Source organism: Equus caballus, chromosome 5, assembly GCF_041296265.1.
Source record: "Equus caballus isolate H_3958 breed thoroughbred chromosome 5, TB-T2T, whole genome shotgun sequence".
NCBI lineage: Eukaryota > Metazoa > Chordata > Mammalia > Perissodactyla > Equidae > Equus > Equus caballus.
In genome coordinates, this window is record NC_091688.1 from 92,122,501 (window position 1) to 92,138,438 (window position 15,938).

A 15,938-nucleotide genomic window follows, 5' to 3' on the forward strand; every position below is an offset into this window, starting at 1 on the left:
TTACAACCAGCCGGGCAAGGGGACAGCCTAGCTGCGCTGGGCACCTGCAACAACAGCAACACTGCCACAACAGAAGGACACACAAAACCTACACAGGAGGCACTCCCGGAACATTTGGAACTAGCGACTAGAGGGAAGCACACAGCTGGACCTCATAAGGCATCTCTTACATAAGCCCACCTCTCCAAGATCAGAAGATGTAGCCGACCCACCTAATACACAGATATAAGGACAGAGAAAGAAGCAAAACAATGAGGCAAATGAATATGTTCCAAGTAAGGGAACAGGACAAAACCCCCAAAAAACCTAAATGATATAGAAATAAACAATCTACATGACTAAGAGTTCAAACAAAAAGTCATAAGGATGCTCACTGATCTTGGGAGAAGAATGAATGAACACGGTGAAAACATCAACAAAGAACTGGAAAATATAAAAAAGAACCAATCAGAAATGAAGAATATAATACTGGAAATGAAAAATTCACTAAACGGACTCAATAGCAAGTAGATAATACAGATGAATGGATCAGCAAGCTGGACAAAAGACTAGAGGAAATCACTGAAGCTGAACAGATAAAAGAAAAAAGAACTAAAAAGAATGAGCATAGTCTAAGGGACATCCGGGACAACATCAAGCACACTAACATTCATATTATAGGTGTCCCAGAAGAAGAGAGAGACAAAAGGGCAGAGAATCTATTTGAAGAAATAATAGCTGAAAACTTTCCTAACCTAAGGAAGGAAACAGACATTCCGGTATAGGAAGTACAGAGAGCACCAAACAAGATAAACACAAAGAGGCCCACACCAAGACATATTATAATTAAAATGTCAAGAATTAAAGATAAAGAGAGAATCCTAAAAGCTACAAGAGAAATACAACAAGTCACATACAAAGGAAACCCCAGAAGGCTATCAGCTGACTTCCCAGCAGAAATCTTATGGGCTAGAAGGGAGTGGCACAATACACTTAAAGAGCTGAAAGGAAAAAACCTACAGCCAAGAATACTCTACCCGCAAGTTTATCATTCAGAATAGAAGAAGAGATAAAGAGTTTCCCAGACAAGCAAAAAATAAAGGAGTTTATCACCAAGAAACTAGTCTTACTAGAAATACAAGAGGGATTTATTTAGGTGGAAAAGAGAAGACCACAAATAGGAATAAGAAAATTATCCACATAACAAAAAAGCAATAAAATCACTGGTAAAGGCAAATATACAGTAAAGGTAGCAGATCAACCACCTATGAAGATAATATGAAGGTCAAAAGACAAAAGTACTAAAATTACCTATTTCTATAAGAGGGTAATAGATACAACAAACAAAAAAAGTGATTAGATATGATATCAAAAACATAAAATGTGGGAGGAGGGGAGAAAAAAGAGTACAGCTTTTAAAAAGAGGTCAAACTGAACAGACTATCAATGTAACATAGCTTGCTATATACGTAGGTTATTATATATGAACCTCCTGGTAATAAAAACCAGAAACTTATATTAAATACACAAAAAATTAAGAGAAAGGAACCTAAACATAATACCAAAGAAAACCTTCAAAACACAAGGGAAGAGAGCAAGAGAAGAAGACAGGAACAGAGAAGAACTACTAAAACACCCAGAAAAAAAAGTAACAAAATGGCAATACACACATACTTATCAATAGCTACTTTAAATGTCAACAGACTAAGTGCTACAATCAAAAGGCACAGGGTGGCTGACTGGATACAACAAACAAGACCCATTTACAAGAAACACACTTCAGACCTAAAGACACTCACAAACTGAAAGTAAAGGGATGGAAAAAGATACTCCATGCCAATGGCAATGAAAAGAAAGTTGAGGTAGCAGTACTTATATCAGACAAAACAAACTTTAAAACGAAAACTGCAAAAAGAGACAAAGAAGGGCACTACAGAATGATAAAGGGAACAATCCAACAAGAGGATATAACACTTGCAAATATCTATGCACCCAACATAGGAGCACCTAAATATATAAAGCAAGTATTAAGAGACATAAAAAGAGAAAGAGTAACACAATAACAGTAGAGGACTTGAACACTCCACTTACACCAATGGATAGATCATCCAAACAGAAGATCAATAAAGAAACATCGGCTTTAAATGGCATTTTAGACCAGACAGACTTAGTGCATATATATAGAAACATTCCACCCAAAAACCACAGAATACACATTCTTTTCAAATGCACATGGAAGAGTCTCCAGGACTGATCACAAAACAAGTCTCAATAAATTGAAGAAGACTGAAATAATACCAAGCATCTTTTCTGACCACAAAGGTATGAAACTAGAAATCAACTACAGGAAGAAAATCAGAAAAGCCACAAATATGTGGAGAATAAACAAAATGCTACTGAACAACAAATGGGTCAATAAAGAAATCAAAGGAGAAATAAAAAAATAACTGGAGACAAATGAAAATATGACATGTCAAAATTTATAGGATACAGAGAAAGTGGTCATAAGAGGGAAGTTTATAGCAATACAGGCCTACCTCAACAAACAAGAAAAATCACAAATAAACCATTTAAAGTGCAGCTAAAGAAACTGGAAAAACAAGAACAAACAAAGCCTAAAATCAGTAGAAGGAAGGAAATAATAAAAATCAGAGAGAAATAAATGAAATAGAGACTAAAAAAACAATAGAAAAAAATCAACGAAACCAAGAGCTGGCTCTTTGAAAAGATAAACAAAATTGACAAACCTTTAGCTAGATTCATGAACCAAAAAAGACAGATGGCTCAAATAAACAAAATCAGAAACGAAAGAAGAGAAATTTCAACAGACACCTCAGAAATACAAAAGATTATATGAGAATGCTATGAAAGCTATACACCAACAAATTGGATAATCTAGAAGAAATAGATAAATTCTTAGAATCATACAACCTTCCAAAACTGAATCAAGAACACATAGAGAATCTGAACACACCAATCACCAGTAAGGAGATCTAAATAGTAACCAAACACCTCCCAAAAAATAAGAGTCCAGGAGCAGACAGCTTCCCTGGTGAATTCTACCAAAGATTCACAGAAGAATTAATACCTATCCTTCTCAAACTCTTCCAAAAAACTGAAGAGGAGGGGAAGCTTCCTAACTCATTCTAGGAAGCCAACATCACCCTGATAGCAAAACTAGACAAGAACAACACAAAAAAAGAAAATTACAGGCCAGTATCACTGATGAACATTGATGCAAAATCCTCAACCAATACTAGCAAATAAAATACAACAATACATTAAAAAGATCATACATCATGATCAACTGGGTTTCATTCCAGGGATGCAGGGATAGTTCAACATCCACAAGTCAATCAAGATGATACAACACATTAACAAAATGAAGAATAAAAATCACATAATCATCTCAATAGATGCAGAGAGCATTTAACAAGATACAGCATCCATTTATGATAAAAACTCTGAAAATTCTGGATAGAGAAGTAAAGTACCTCAACATAATAAAGGCCATATATGACAAACCCACAGCTAATATCATTCTCAATGGAGAAAAACTGGAAGCTATCCTTCAGGAACAGGAACCAGAAAAGGATGCCCACTTTCGCCACTCTTATTTAATATAGTATTGGAAGACCTAGCCAGAGTAATCAAGCAAGTAAAGGAAATAAAAAGGATCCAAAGTGGAAAGGAAGAAGTGAAACTGTCACTATTTGCAGATGACATCATTTTATATATAGAAAACTCTAAAGAATCCACCAAAAAACTTTCAGAAATGATAAATTGATACAGTGAAATTGCAGGATACAAAACCAGTTGCCTTCCTATACACTAACAACAAAGTAGCAGAAAGAGAAATTAAGAATACAATCCCATTTACAATTGCATCAAAAAGAATAAAATACCTGGGAATAAATTTAACCAAAGAGGTGAAAGATCTGTACGCTGAAAACTATAAAACATTGTTGAAAGAAACTGAAGACACAAAGAAAAGGAAAGATATTCTGTGCTCTTAGATTGGAAGAATTAATATAGCTGAAATGTCCATACTTCCTAAAGCAATCTACAGATTCAATGCAATCCCTATCAAAGTTGCAACAACATTTTTCGGAGAAATAGAAGAAAGAATCCTAAAGTTTATATGGAACAACAAAAGAACTTGAATAGCAAAAGGAACCCTGAGAAAAAAGAACAAAGCTGGAGGTATCACACTCTGTGATTTCAATATACTACAAAGCTATAGTAACCAAAACAGCATGGTACTGGCACAAAAACAGACACACAGATCAATGGAACAGAATCAAGAGACCAGAAATAAACCCACACATCTATGGACAGCTAATTTTCGATAAGGGTGCCAGGAACATACAATGGAGAAAGGAAAGTCTCCGTAATTAATGGTGTTGGGAGAACTGGACAGCCACAGCAAAAGAATGAAAGTAGGCCATTATCTTTCACCATACACAAAAATTAACTCAAAATGGATTAAAGACTTGAATGTAAGACCTGAAACCATGAAACTTCTAGAAGAAAACATAGGCAGTATGCTCTTTGACATCGATCTTAGCAGCATATTTTCAAGTACCATGTCTGACCGACCAAGGGAAACAAAAGAAAAAACAAACAAATGGGACTACATCAAACTAAAAAGCTTCTGCACAGCAAAGGAAACCAACAACAAAACGAAAAGACAACCTAACCATTGGGAGAAGATGTTTGCAAACCATATATCTGATAAGGAGTTAATGTCCAAAATATATAAAGAACTCATATAACTCAACAACAAAAAAACCAACACCCCATTAAAAAATGGGCAAAGATCTGAGCAGACATTTCTCCAAAGAAGATATAAGGATGGCCAACAGACGCATGAAAAGATGCTCATCATCACTAATCATCAGGGAAACGCAAATCAAAACTACACTAAGATATCACCTTACATCTGTTAGATTGGCAAAAATATTCAAAACAAAAAGTGACAAACGTTGGAGAGGTTGTGGAGAAAAAGGAACCCTCAAACACTGTTGGTGGGAATGCAACCTGGTGCAGCCAATATGGAAAACAGTATGGAGATTTCTCAAAAAATTAAAAATAGAAATACCTTATGACCCAGCCATCCCAATACTGGGTATCTATCCAAAGAACTTGAAATCAGCAATTCCAAAAGTCCCATGCACCCCTATGTTCATCGCAGCATTATTTACAATAACCAAGACACGGAAGCAACCTAAGTGCCCATCAACTGATGAGTGGATAAAGAAGATATGGTGTATATATAAAATGGAATACTACTCAGCTGTAAAAAAGGATAAAATCGTCCCATTCACAACAACATGGATGGACCTTGAGGGTACTATGTTAAGTGAAATAAGCCTGATAGAGAAAGACAAACTCTGTATGACTCCACTCATAGGTGGAAGTTAAACATACAGACAAAGAGAACTGATTGGTGGTTACCAGGGGAAAGGGGGGGGGGGGCGGTGAGGGGAGAGCACAAAGGGTGAAGTGGTGCACCTACAACATGACTAACAATAATGCACAACTGAAATTTCACAAGGTTGTAAACTATCATAATCTTAATAAAAAGTTTAAAAAAAAAATGGGCAAAACATCTGAACAGACATTTCTCCAAAGAAGATATACAGATGGCCAACAGGCACATGAAACGATGTTCAACATCATCAACTATCAGGGAAATGCAAATTAAAGCTACAATGAGATATCACCTCACTCTTGCCAGAATGGCTATAATTAACAAGACAGAAAACAAGTGTTAGAGAGGATGTAGAGAGAAGGGAACTCTCATACACTGCTGGTGGGAGTGCAAACTGGTGCAGCCACCATGGAAAACAGTATGGAGATTCCTCAAAACTTAAGAATAGAACTACCATACAATCCAGTTATTCCACTGCTGGGTATTTATCCAAAGAACACGAAAATATAAACGCATAATGATACATGCACCCCTATGTTCACTGCAGCACTATTCACAACAGTCCAGACTTGTAAGCAACCTAGGTGCCCATCAAGGGACAAATTGATAAAGAAGATGTGGTATATACACAATGGAATACTACTCAGCCATAAGAAATGGTCACATCCAGCCATTTGTGACAACATGGATGGACCTTGAGGGTATTATGCTAAGCAAAATAAGTCAGAGGGAGAAAGTCAAATACTGTATGATCTCACTCATAAATAGAAGATAAAAACAACAACACACAATCACATAGAGACAGAGACTGGACTGGTGGTTACCAGAGGGGAAGAGAGGAGGGAGGAGGGCGAAAGGGGTGTTTAGGCACATGTGTGTGGTGATAGATTGTAGTCTTTACGTGGTGAACTTGATGTAATCTACACAGGAACTGAAATATAATGATGCACACCTGAAATTTATATAATGTTATAAACCAATGTTACCTCAATAAAAAAAAATACATAGCAGGAACTCAAGCAATGTTTAACAATGATAATGATAAAGAATGATGAACTATGAAATAAGACAAAGTAAAACTGAGTATGAAACACTTTACAATAATTACCAGCCTCGGTCAATGACCTTCTATGTTACTCTACATTGTTGTAACACAGAAAGTCAATGACAGAGTAATTTTTCCAGATAATATTATTTTAACCCTTTTTACCTAGCAATAGGAAAAATATTACTTTTTCACTAAGCTGAAAAGGAATAATAACTACAATTAACTATAACCTCCTAAAAAAGGCTATCATTTTAGACCAACATTATTTAATGGACTGCAAAGGTGCTGAGGCCACTATACTGATGGATAACTAAAGTGGTATATACAGTACTACTCTTACTTTTACTAAAAGTAGTACCAACAGTATCTAGATAGGGCTAAACTGTTTTTGCTGATTAAAATAAATAATAAACAAAATTAGATAGCCTACGTTTCTAAGTTTGCAACAGTAAATAATGTCTGGAGATTTCACATCATGGAAAGTGAAGCCAAGATAAGAATGCACAAAGTGATAGAGACATTTAAACAACTATGGCTCTAAATTGGCACTGAGTACCTTAAGGTTTCAGTTGTCTAAGGTACTCTTTATTCTTTCCAATACTCTTAATACTAAAATTCATAATAATTTTAAGTTTATCCCTTTCATTGATGTTTGAAGTTATATTTAATTACTGAAAGCTGAGATTTAATTACTCTAAGCTTACTTACTCCCACCTTGCACTTTACCAATCAGTAATACTAAATAGCTTACAGTTTCCTTGCACTTGTCATATCATTATATTGAAAATCATGCTTTCAAGACTTCGTTTTTCACAGTCTTACCACCTTTTCTATTTCTTCACCTGGATAACTTCTATTTATACTTCAATAGGTATATCTCCTCTAGAAAGCCTTTCCTAAATACTCCTCTTTACCCCTTAACCAAGAACAATTAACTCTCTGTCTCTGCTATGATCCCATCATTTTTTATGCAGATTTTCCTATCACTGTACTTAGTACATGTTAATGATACTGCCTATGTGTCTCCTCCTCTAGAGTGTTATTCCTCAAAGAGAAAAACCATGACTTACTAATGTTTTCCACCAAACTGAACCCATATTAATACATCCCTGCTATAAACAACACCACAGGTTGATTACATCACGTTCTAATAACATTTTAATTCTAGTTTAGGTGACTCACTATGAAATCTATAAACTGTGTATGTGTGTATGTATGTGTGTGTGTGTGTGTGTGTGCACGTGCGTGCACGCATCTCTCCCTCTCTCTCTTTCATGCTCACCATCAATATTCCTGGTATTCTAACTAAAGGTAACAATAAACGAATAAAACCAGCAATCTAGTCACACACCATAGACCAGATTGATCCAACTATTTTTACCTTCTCAAATGATTACAGAGCCCCCTTGAATTTCCTGTATTTGATGCTTTTAAAACTGGTTATTTTAATTTTGTAGTATTCTAGACACAATAGGTCCTTTTTTACTGTGGTAAAACATACATAACATAAATTTTACCATTTTAACCACAAAATTCAGTGTCACTAGGTATACTCGAAATATTGTGCAACCATTACCGCTATCCATTTCCATCATCAAAAACAGAAACTTGGAATCCATTAAATAACTCCCTATTCCCCACTTCCCCATTTCCCACAATCTGTGGTAACCTCTATTTTCAGTCTCTACTTCATTTAAGTGGAATCATAAAATATTTTTCCTTTTGTGTCTGGCTTATGTCACTTAGCATAATGTTTTCAAAGTTCATATATCTGGTGGCATGTATCAGAATTTCACTTCTTTTTAAGGCTGAATGATTTTATTTTAATTATTTAATTTTTTACCGAGGAAGATTCACCCTGAACTAACATCTGTCATCAATCTTCCTCCTTTTGTTGTTTGAGTAAGATTCACCCTGAGCTAACATCCGCTGCCAATCTTCCCCCATTTTGTATGTGGGTCGCTGCCACAACATGGTCAGGGATGAGAGGTGAGGTCTGCACCTGGGAATCAAACCCAGGCCACCAAAGCAGAGCATGCTGAACTTAACCACTAGGTCACAGGGCCAGCCACCAAAGGCTGATGATATTTCATTGTATATATATATCTTATTTTCTTTATCCAGTCAGTCATTTGTTGATGGACATTTGGTTTGTTTCTACCTTTTGGCTACTATGAATAATGCTGCTATGAACACATGTATGCAAGTATCTGTTGGAGTCCCTGCTCTCAACTCTTTTGGGTATATACCTAGAAGTAGAATTGCTGGATCACATGATAATTCGATGTTTAACTTTTTGAGGAAACAGCATACTGTTTCCTAAAGTGACTGCACCATTTTACATTCACACCATAATTGTACCAGGGTTCCAATTTCTCCACATCCTCACCAATTCTTATTTTCCATTTACTTGATAATAACCATCCTAATGGGTATGAAGTGGTAATTGTAGTTTTGATTTGCATTTCCCTAATGACCAGTGATGTTGAGCATCTTCTCATGTGCTTATAGGCCATTTGTATACCTTCTTTGGAGAAATACCTGTTCAAATCCTTCGCCCAGTTTTGAATGAGTTGGGGTTTTTTTTTGTAATTTAGTACACATATTTTTTTAAAACCTGATTTTGGTGAAACACCTGAGCAGTTCAGCAACAATGGCACAATGGTAAAAGCATGTTTAGTCAATATTTCTCCATCAAACAATTTAAAGAAAAATAAAATAACTATTCATAGAAAATATGACATAATAAAATATACTGATATATTTTGTAAGAAAAAAATTGCATGATCTTACCTACAGTCTTGATTATTAATTAGTAATTCAAGGTTTTGGGCTGATGATGAATCTATCATGGCTGTCTGTTCACTACCCTGGAAACAAATCTTCAGAGATTTTGGTGCATAAACTGAATTTTGAATAAACTCAACATATTTTAATAAAGCTGCAACAGCTGCAAGGCAGTAATACCTGTAAGGTTACCAATGATCACTATAAATCTTTAAATTAAAAAAAATTATTGCTATAAAAGGAAACATTTATTTTACCTTAATATTAAGAAAATTACAAATATTTGCATAGCCTTGCTTAAATTTAAAGGAAAAAAGCACACCAAGTGTTCCTTATTTTTGAAAACTAGCTCTGGTCTCTAAAACGTAAAAGTTGATAAAAATAGACAGTTTTCTGAAGTCTAACACTTAAGGGATATCAGACTCCAATAAATCACATGTTAAAAGACAATACTCACTGGTAATTCATGTCAATTTTTGATGTACCATTCTAAATATTCAAGTGATGCTGAAAAAGTCTGAGGGCTTTAAAGGAGCAGTCAGGAAGTTCCAATGTGGGAAAGTATGTTATGATCTCAGTGAGGGCAGTTATTATGATTAACTGAGTAAACAAGTGGTCCAACCTGGCTCAAAGAAAGTATCTATAGGGGCCGGCCCCGTGGCCAAGTGGTTAAGTTTGCGTGCTTCACCTCCGTGACCCAGAGTTTTGCTGGTCGGATCCTGGGTGCGGCCACGGCACCGCTCATCAGGCCATGCTGAGGCGGTGTACCACATGCCACAACTAGAAGGACCCATAACTGAAAATACACAACTACGTACTGGGGGGCCTTGGGGAGAAAAAGGGAAAATAAAAGCTTTAAAAAAAAAAGCAGCTATTTAGCATGTTCTAAGAAATATCCATTCCAAAAATATCACTCCCTATTTCATGCTGAATCTTTTAGGAGAAAAGGTAAGAAGTGACAGGACCACAGCTTTAACTGCATCCCCTTCTGTACCTTCACATTTCTAGTTTACTGTAGCTACTTGAGTTTTCACTCCAAAGTGAGGTGAGCAGCAACCATCAGGACAACAGATCACGACTAATTTGAAGAAATTCTATATAAATTAAGTTAGCAGATACGTCTTGTGTATAAATTTCAGTTAACTATTTTACTATTTCAATAAGTACTGAGCACGCATTATGAGTCAGGCATTTTTCTAGGTGGTAAAAATATAGCAGAAAACAAAAGAGACAAAAGAACTTGTCCTCATGTAACTCATACTAGAGATTTATTACTTTCCTGAGATTATAACTTACTTGGACTGAACCTCCATTAGGACAGTGCTGAATTCTGCTATGCATAACTGTTCAATATACTCTAATCCTTTTGTTTCATTGAAGTATTTCCTTTGTATAGTAGTGAAATTAACATTCTGAAAAAAGAATTTAATTTCAACATAAATTTTAAGTTTCATGTGCTCACCCATAACTGTTTTCTTAAATACATGCTGGTACATGGGTAAGTGGCTTAAATATTCTACAAAGTTTTTGTTTGATTATTTATTATTTTTCAGAATTAAGTAATAAGTGTTCTTAGTTATTTACAAAAAGAGAATGAATGATTATCTGCCTTGCTAAGTGAATTATAAGAGTCTGTAGCTCTTATTAGACCATACTCACATGAAATTTAACCGAATATGTTAGGTACAATAACAAAAAATAAACCTCTATCTTCTAGTAATTTTATTACCTTCTAGTAATTTTATTCTACAGCAACAACATCACACAGATTTTACATTCAGCCTTATATACTCTATCATAATTGAGAGAGGGTAGATCCTTGTAATATACTAGTTGAGGAAGACGAAAATACCACTTCCAGCTGTCAAATCTATGAAATACTATCTACATGAGGTGAATTCAATTTATTTAGAATAAAGAAAAGGAGATGATGGAACTTTTAAAAAAGAGCAAGAGAAGCTGTAGAGTAAAAAGTTCACCTACTTTGAATAGAAATAATAGGTAAGAAAGGTCCAATAACAATGTACTGTGAAAGAACTGTAAGATGGAAAAAACAGTAAGAAGCAGGTAGGGAATTTGTTACATGGCAAGACTGTTTTAAAGTCATCTCAATTAATCTTCACAACAATCCTATGATATGAGTCTTGCATTAACTATAATTTTCCTCTAAGTAAAATTCTGAAAAGTAATTTTTCTAATATCATACACCTAATATGTGCCAGAGGTGATACTTGAATTTAGATTTCTTTGTCCATGTTCCTTCTACTTCATATTGTTTCTTAATTAACGAAGGTCATTCTATGGTAAGTATGATAATAATAATATTGATTTTTGCCTCTGCTTATAAAACTTTTTCCCCAAATACCTCTATGGCTCTCTCCCTCACTCTCTTCAGGACTTAGCTCAAATGTAACCTTATCAATGAGGCCATTTCTGATTACCCTACATAAAATACCAATTCTCTAGGAGGTAGATATTATTATTATCCCTATTTTACTGATGAAAAAAACTGAAGCTTAAAGAGGTTAAGTAACTCCACTTGCACAAGATCACTTAGAATTAGGATTTGAAACCAGCACAGTCTGACTCCTCCATTCTGAAGCACTTTGCTATACTACCTCACATCCCACATGTAGTGAATATATGTTGTTTTTTGCCTTGGAGGACTTATCTACCACATTCCATATGGTTCCAGTAGGACGGTCAATTACAGTCTCTATGCTCCATAGCAAAAAGCAAATGAACTGGGATTAATCAGTCATAATACTTCTACCCCACCACTAAATAATGATTAGTCTAACATGTGGGAACACAAACAAAAGCAGGACCAGTCAGGGTCCTTCCCTGGAATTCATATGTGGACAGTGGAAGAAAGAAGTTATTTCTTCTCTGAGTTGGCTAAGCTGAGATGACATCAGCCTGGAGCCATCAGCAATCATCTTCTTAAACCTCATAGAGGTAACCTATCTGTGGTAAAAAAAAAAAAAAGAAAAGAAAAGAAAAGATGGTGGTGGGGAGGAGAATAGAGGTAAGATCTATCCAACCATTTGGCTTCCCAGTTAAGTAAACCAATAAATTTCCTTTTTTATTTAGCCAAGTTTAAGTTGAATTTCAGTTATTTACAACCAAGAAACTTAGAATGCTTAAGTCAAACAAAATAGCAAAAGTTGGAAAGGTATATATTAAATAAGGGTGATAAAAAAAGTCTGAAGCAATAAATCAAAGAGATAGATAAAGAGACTTGTCTAATAGCGACAATGGATTTATAATAGGGACCATCTCTGGCAATGAGTCAGACAGCTGAGCCACTTAGGATCTCTAAGAGCATCATAAGAAATCTTATATGACTGCAGGTGCTAAATATATTAGGAACAATAAAGAACTCATTAGATCCTAAATCAGCTTGGTTCCAAACGTGTTAAAGATAGGTGTACAAACATAACAAAATATAACATATTCTGAAAATAATTTTCACTCTTCAGGAATTATTCCAACTGCAATGCTGCCTACTTGGTTCAGAACCACAGCCCCTGTTCCACAAAACACGGAAATTTGCTAGAGGGAAGAGATAAACTACACGGCAGAAAGGCCCTTACTGAAAGGGAGAGCACTGGTTGTATAAGGTTCCAGAGCACTTATTCATCACAGTTCCACAGACGGAGGCTAACTGTGAGGCAGTACATCGTATCAGGCGGAGCTGAAACAATTCTGTGATATAGATCAAATTCTCCAAAAGAAAAAGCACTTGCTGATAGACTCTTCCCCTAGAAGAATAAGAACCTCAATTTCAACTAGTCTTGCAGCACAATAACTAGTTTCCAGGAAGCTGTACCTAAGGAAATCCATGCTTTCTCTAAGGGTCTGCCTCCTGTATACTCTGAGAAACCTCCTTATTACCTAGAACATTTTTCGTTTTGTTTAAAGTAGATTAAGGGTGTCAATCAAATAAGTGGATATCCTGTCACTTTTATTACATGTATTAATAGTTCCTAGATTAGGACTTAAATTTAGTGATTACTTTAGGGTACTAAATATAAAGTTACTCAAATTATTGTTCTTTACAATGATATTACAAGATGGATTTTTAATAAAGAAGATACTGAATGTTACTACTGAGAATAAAAATCACTTTTACCTTGAAATTTTCTGTGATCAGAGTAAACAACTTGGTTGAATTCCCCACAACACAAGCAGTATTTGACATAATTATTTCCAAAGGTGATAAAATTTTGAGTTTAGTGATTACCTAAAATCATTTGAATAAACAGTTTCTTAAATGTAAGCTTAGGATTCTCTAAAACAAAAAAAGTTTTGTATTTTTCGGAGAGATAAGTATTTAAAAGTAATTCATAGATATACAAAATTACAACTGTCCTAAGTATATATTTTAATTAAAATATATTTCTAATGGTTATATATTAAACATATAATCTATATAATTACAAATATAAAATATTATAAACATAGGCTATATTTTACTCATAATAGTTTACAACATTTCAAAACCCCAAAATTAATTTGAACTTATCAAATATGTATTCCTAAAATAAGAGAAAATAAATTCTTCTACTCAGTATTTTATCCATCTCCATGAAAAACAAACACATTCACATTCAATAGCCTAACTATGGTGATAAAATCAATATGGCCACACTGGTATATCTTAGGAGCTGAAAAGTAAAGAAACGCAGATGATAAACATCTGCTTTATGAGCTATGTTTTTCACAATATAAGGTACATTTCTTAGAACTACTCTAGACACAGAAATTCTTAATTAATTTGCCTAACATTCCTGTATTAAAAAAACTTTTTGCCTACTCTTTTTAAATTGCATAAAAATGTGAAATACCCAGAGATGAAGTTAGCATGCAGTACTAATATCATTTAGGTTGTTAGGTATATTAAAAAATTAATTATTAGGGGGCCAGCCCCGTGGCCGAGTGGTTAAGTTCACTCGCTCTGCTTCAGCAGCCCAGGGTTTCACCAGTCTGAATCCTGGGCACGGACATCGCACTGCTCATCAAACCATGTTGAGGCGGTGTCCCACATGCCACAACTAGAAGGACCCAGAACTAAAAAATACACAACTATGTACCGGGAGACTTTGGGAGAAAAAGCAAAAAAAACAAAATCTTTTAAAAAAATTAATTATTAGGTATGAAAAGGAAGCCTACATTCTAGGGAATCAGAGAAGGGAATTAGGTAAATGAATAAAGAAAAATAAAACACCAAAGATAACATAGTATATCATATTTTTTAATGATAACTTTTTAGAATATAGAGATTAGGAGTATACTAGCTCTATCTGGTAAGTCACACAAATTCTCACAACAAGAGGCCAGCAGCCCAAACTGATGAGTGATAGGAAGTGAAGGCAAGAAGTTAAGAGATTAAATTATGACTGATCTAAGACATCAGTTTCTTTTAATTCTGGAAAATAAAATTCAAATACAGATCAGTAGAAACCCTTTGGAGATAACATTATTAGATACTTATTATCTTTGGAATGAGTCCAGGAATTATTAATTTGAAGATATTAATTTTAGAAACTAATATTAACAGTAATTTGAAATGTTCAAATAACAGCAAAACATTATTTTTAGGACAAAATATATTCAAAAAGTTAAGATGAAAAACAATTATTTTAATTCAAAGTAACCTACATTAGTGCAATTGTAAATAACCTTTATTCTACCAAAAAGTAAACTAATTAAGAAAGCACTGACTTAAAAATCTGCATACTGCCCACTAGATCAACCATTTTATAGGATTATAAATACTTACCTTTGCATAAGTTGTGTTGTCTGCAAACTGAGATAATATAATTTGTGGGCTTTTTAAATCAATACTTGCCATTCCTATTTCACCTCTGGCAAGTCCTCTCCCTTCTACAACAGCTACAATAACTGATGAGGAGTGTGCAGAAACTGCAGATGAGGATGTAGCTGTTAAAAAAATTTAAAAAAGAAAAAGTATAAACATTAATAATTTCTAGTTCTTTCTTATAAGATCCCAAAGCACTGAGTCTAGGACATGGCTGTTAATATCCAAGGATAATCATTTTTTCAGCATCAAACCATAGCTTTTCATATCCAGACCAAATAAAAATGTTAACTCTCAAAGTATTCTGTCAAAACTTAACTTCATATTTAGAAATAATAAGTTTATACATAGTCTTATTTTGCATTTTATTGGAATAGGGCTATGAAAGGAATATTGAATTTGGGATCAGAAAATCTAAATTATTTATCTTATTCTGTAATTGAAAGCTAAACGAGGGCCAGCCCCACAGCCTAGTGGTTGAACTTTGCACACTCTGCTTTGGTGGCCCAGGTTTGGTTCCTGGGTGTGGACCTACATGACTCATCGGCAGTCATGCTGTGGCAGCAACCCACACACAAAATAGAGGAAGACTGGCACAGATGTTAGCTCAGGGCAAATCTTCCTCAGCAAAAAAAAAAAAAAAAAAAAAAGCTATATGAATTTGAGCAAATTATTTCATAATAAATTATCATAAATCAAAAAATATAATGTAATAACTCCTTTGCCTAACTCAAAAGCTGGCTGAAAAGATCACGTGGAATTATATATATGAATGCATTTCATAAAGTATAAAAGTATACAACTACAAACTCCAATTTTGAGACATCTGTGGAATGTTGGATATTTTATGAATGTGCAAAGAATTT

The 15,938-nt window shown here is 34.6% G+C and overlaps 1 protein-coding gene across 3 annotated transcripts in view; it reads right to left on the reverse strand.

Moving 5' to 3' along the window:
• Positions 1-15,938, reverse strand: part of MSH4 (mutS homolog 4) — an 83,059-nt gene that overhangs the window by 56,483 nt on the left and 10,638 nt on the right. For all 3 annotated transcript variants that reach the window (XM_001918273.6, XM_023641839.2, XM_023641838.2), the window contains exons 3-6: positions 15,034-15,194; positions 13,384-13,494; positions 10,545-10,660; positions 9,255-9,428 (exon numbers count right to left, since the gene is read on the reverse strand). In XM_001918273.6, coding sequence (XP_001918308.3) covers positions 9,255-9,428; positions 10,545-10,660; positions 13,384-13,494; positions 15,034-15,194 — 562 coding nt within the window. The remainder of the gene's footprint in view (positions 1-9,254; positions 9,429-10,544; positions 10,661-13,383; positions 13,495-15,033; positions 15,195-15,938) is intronic.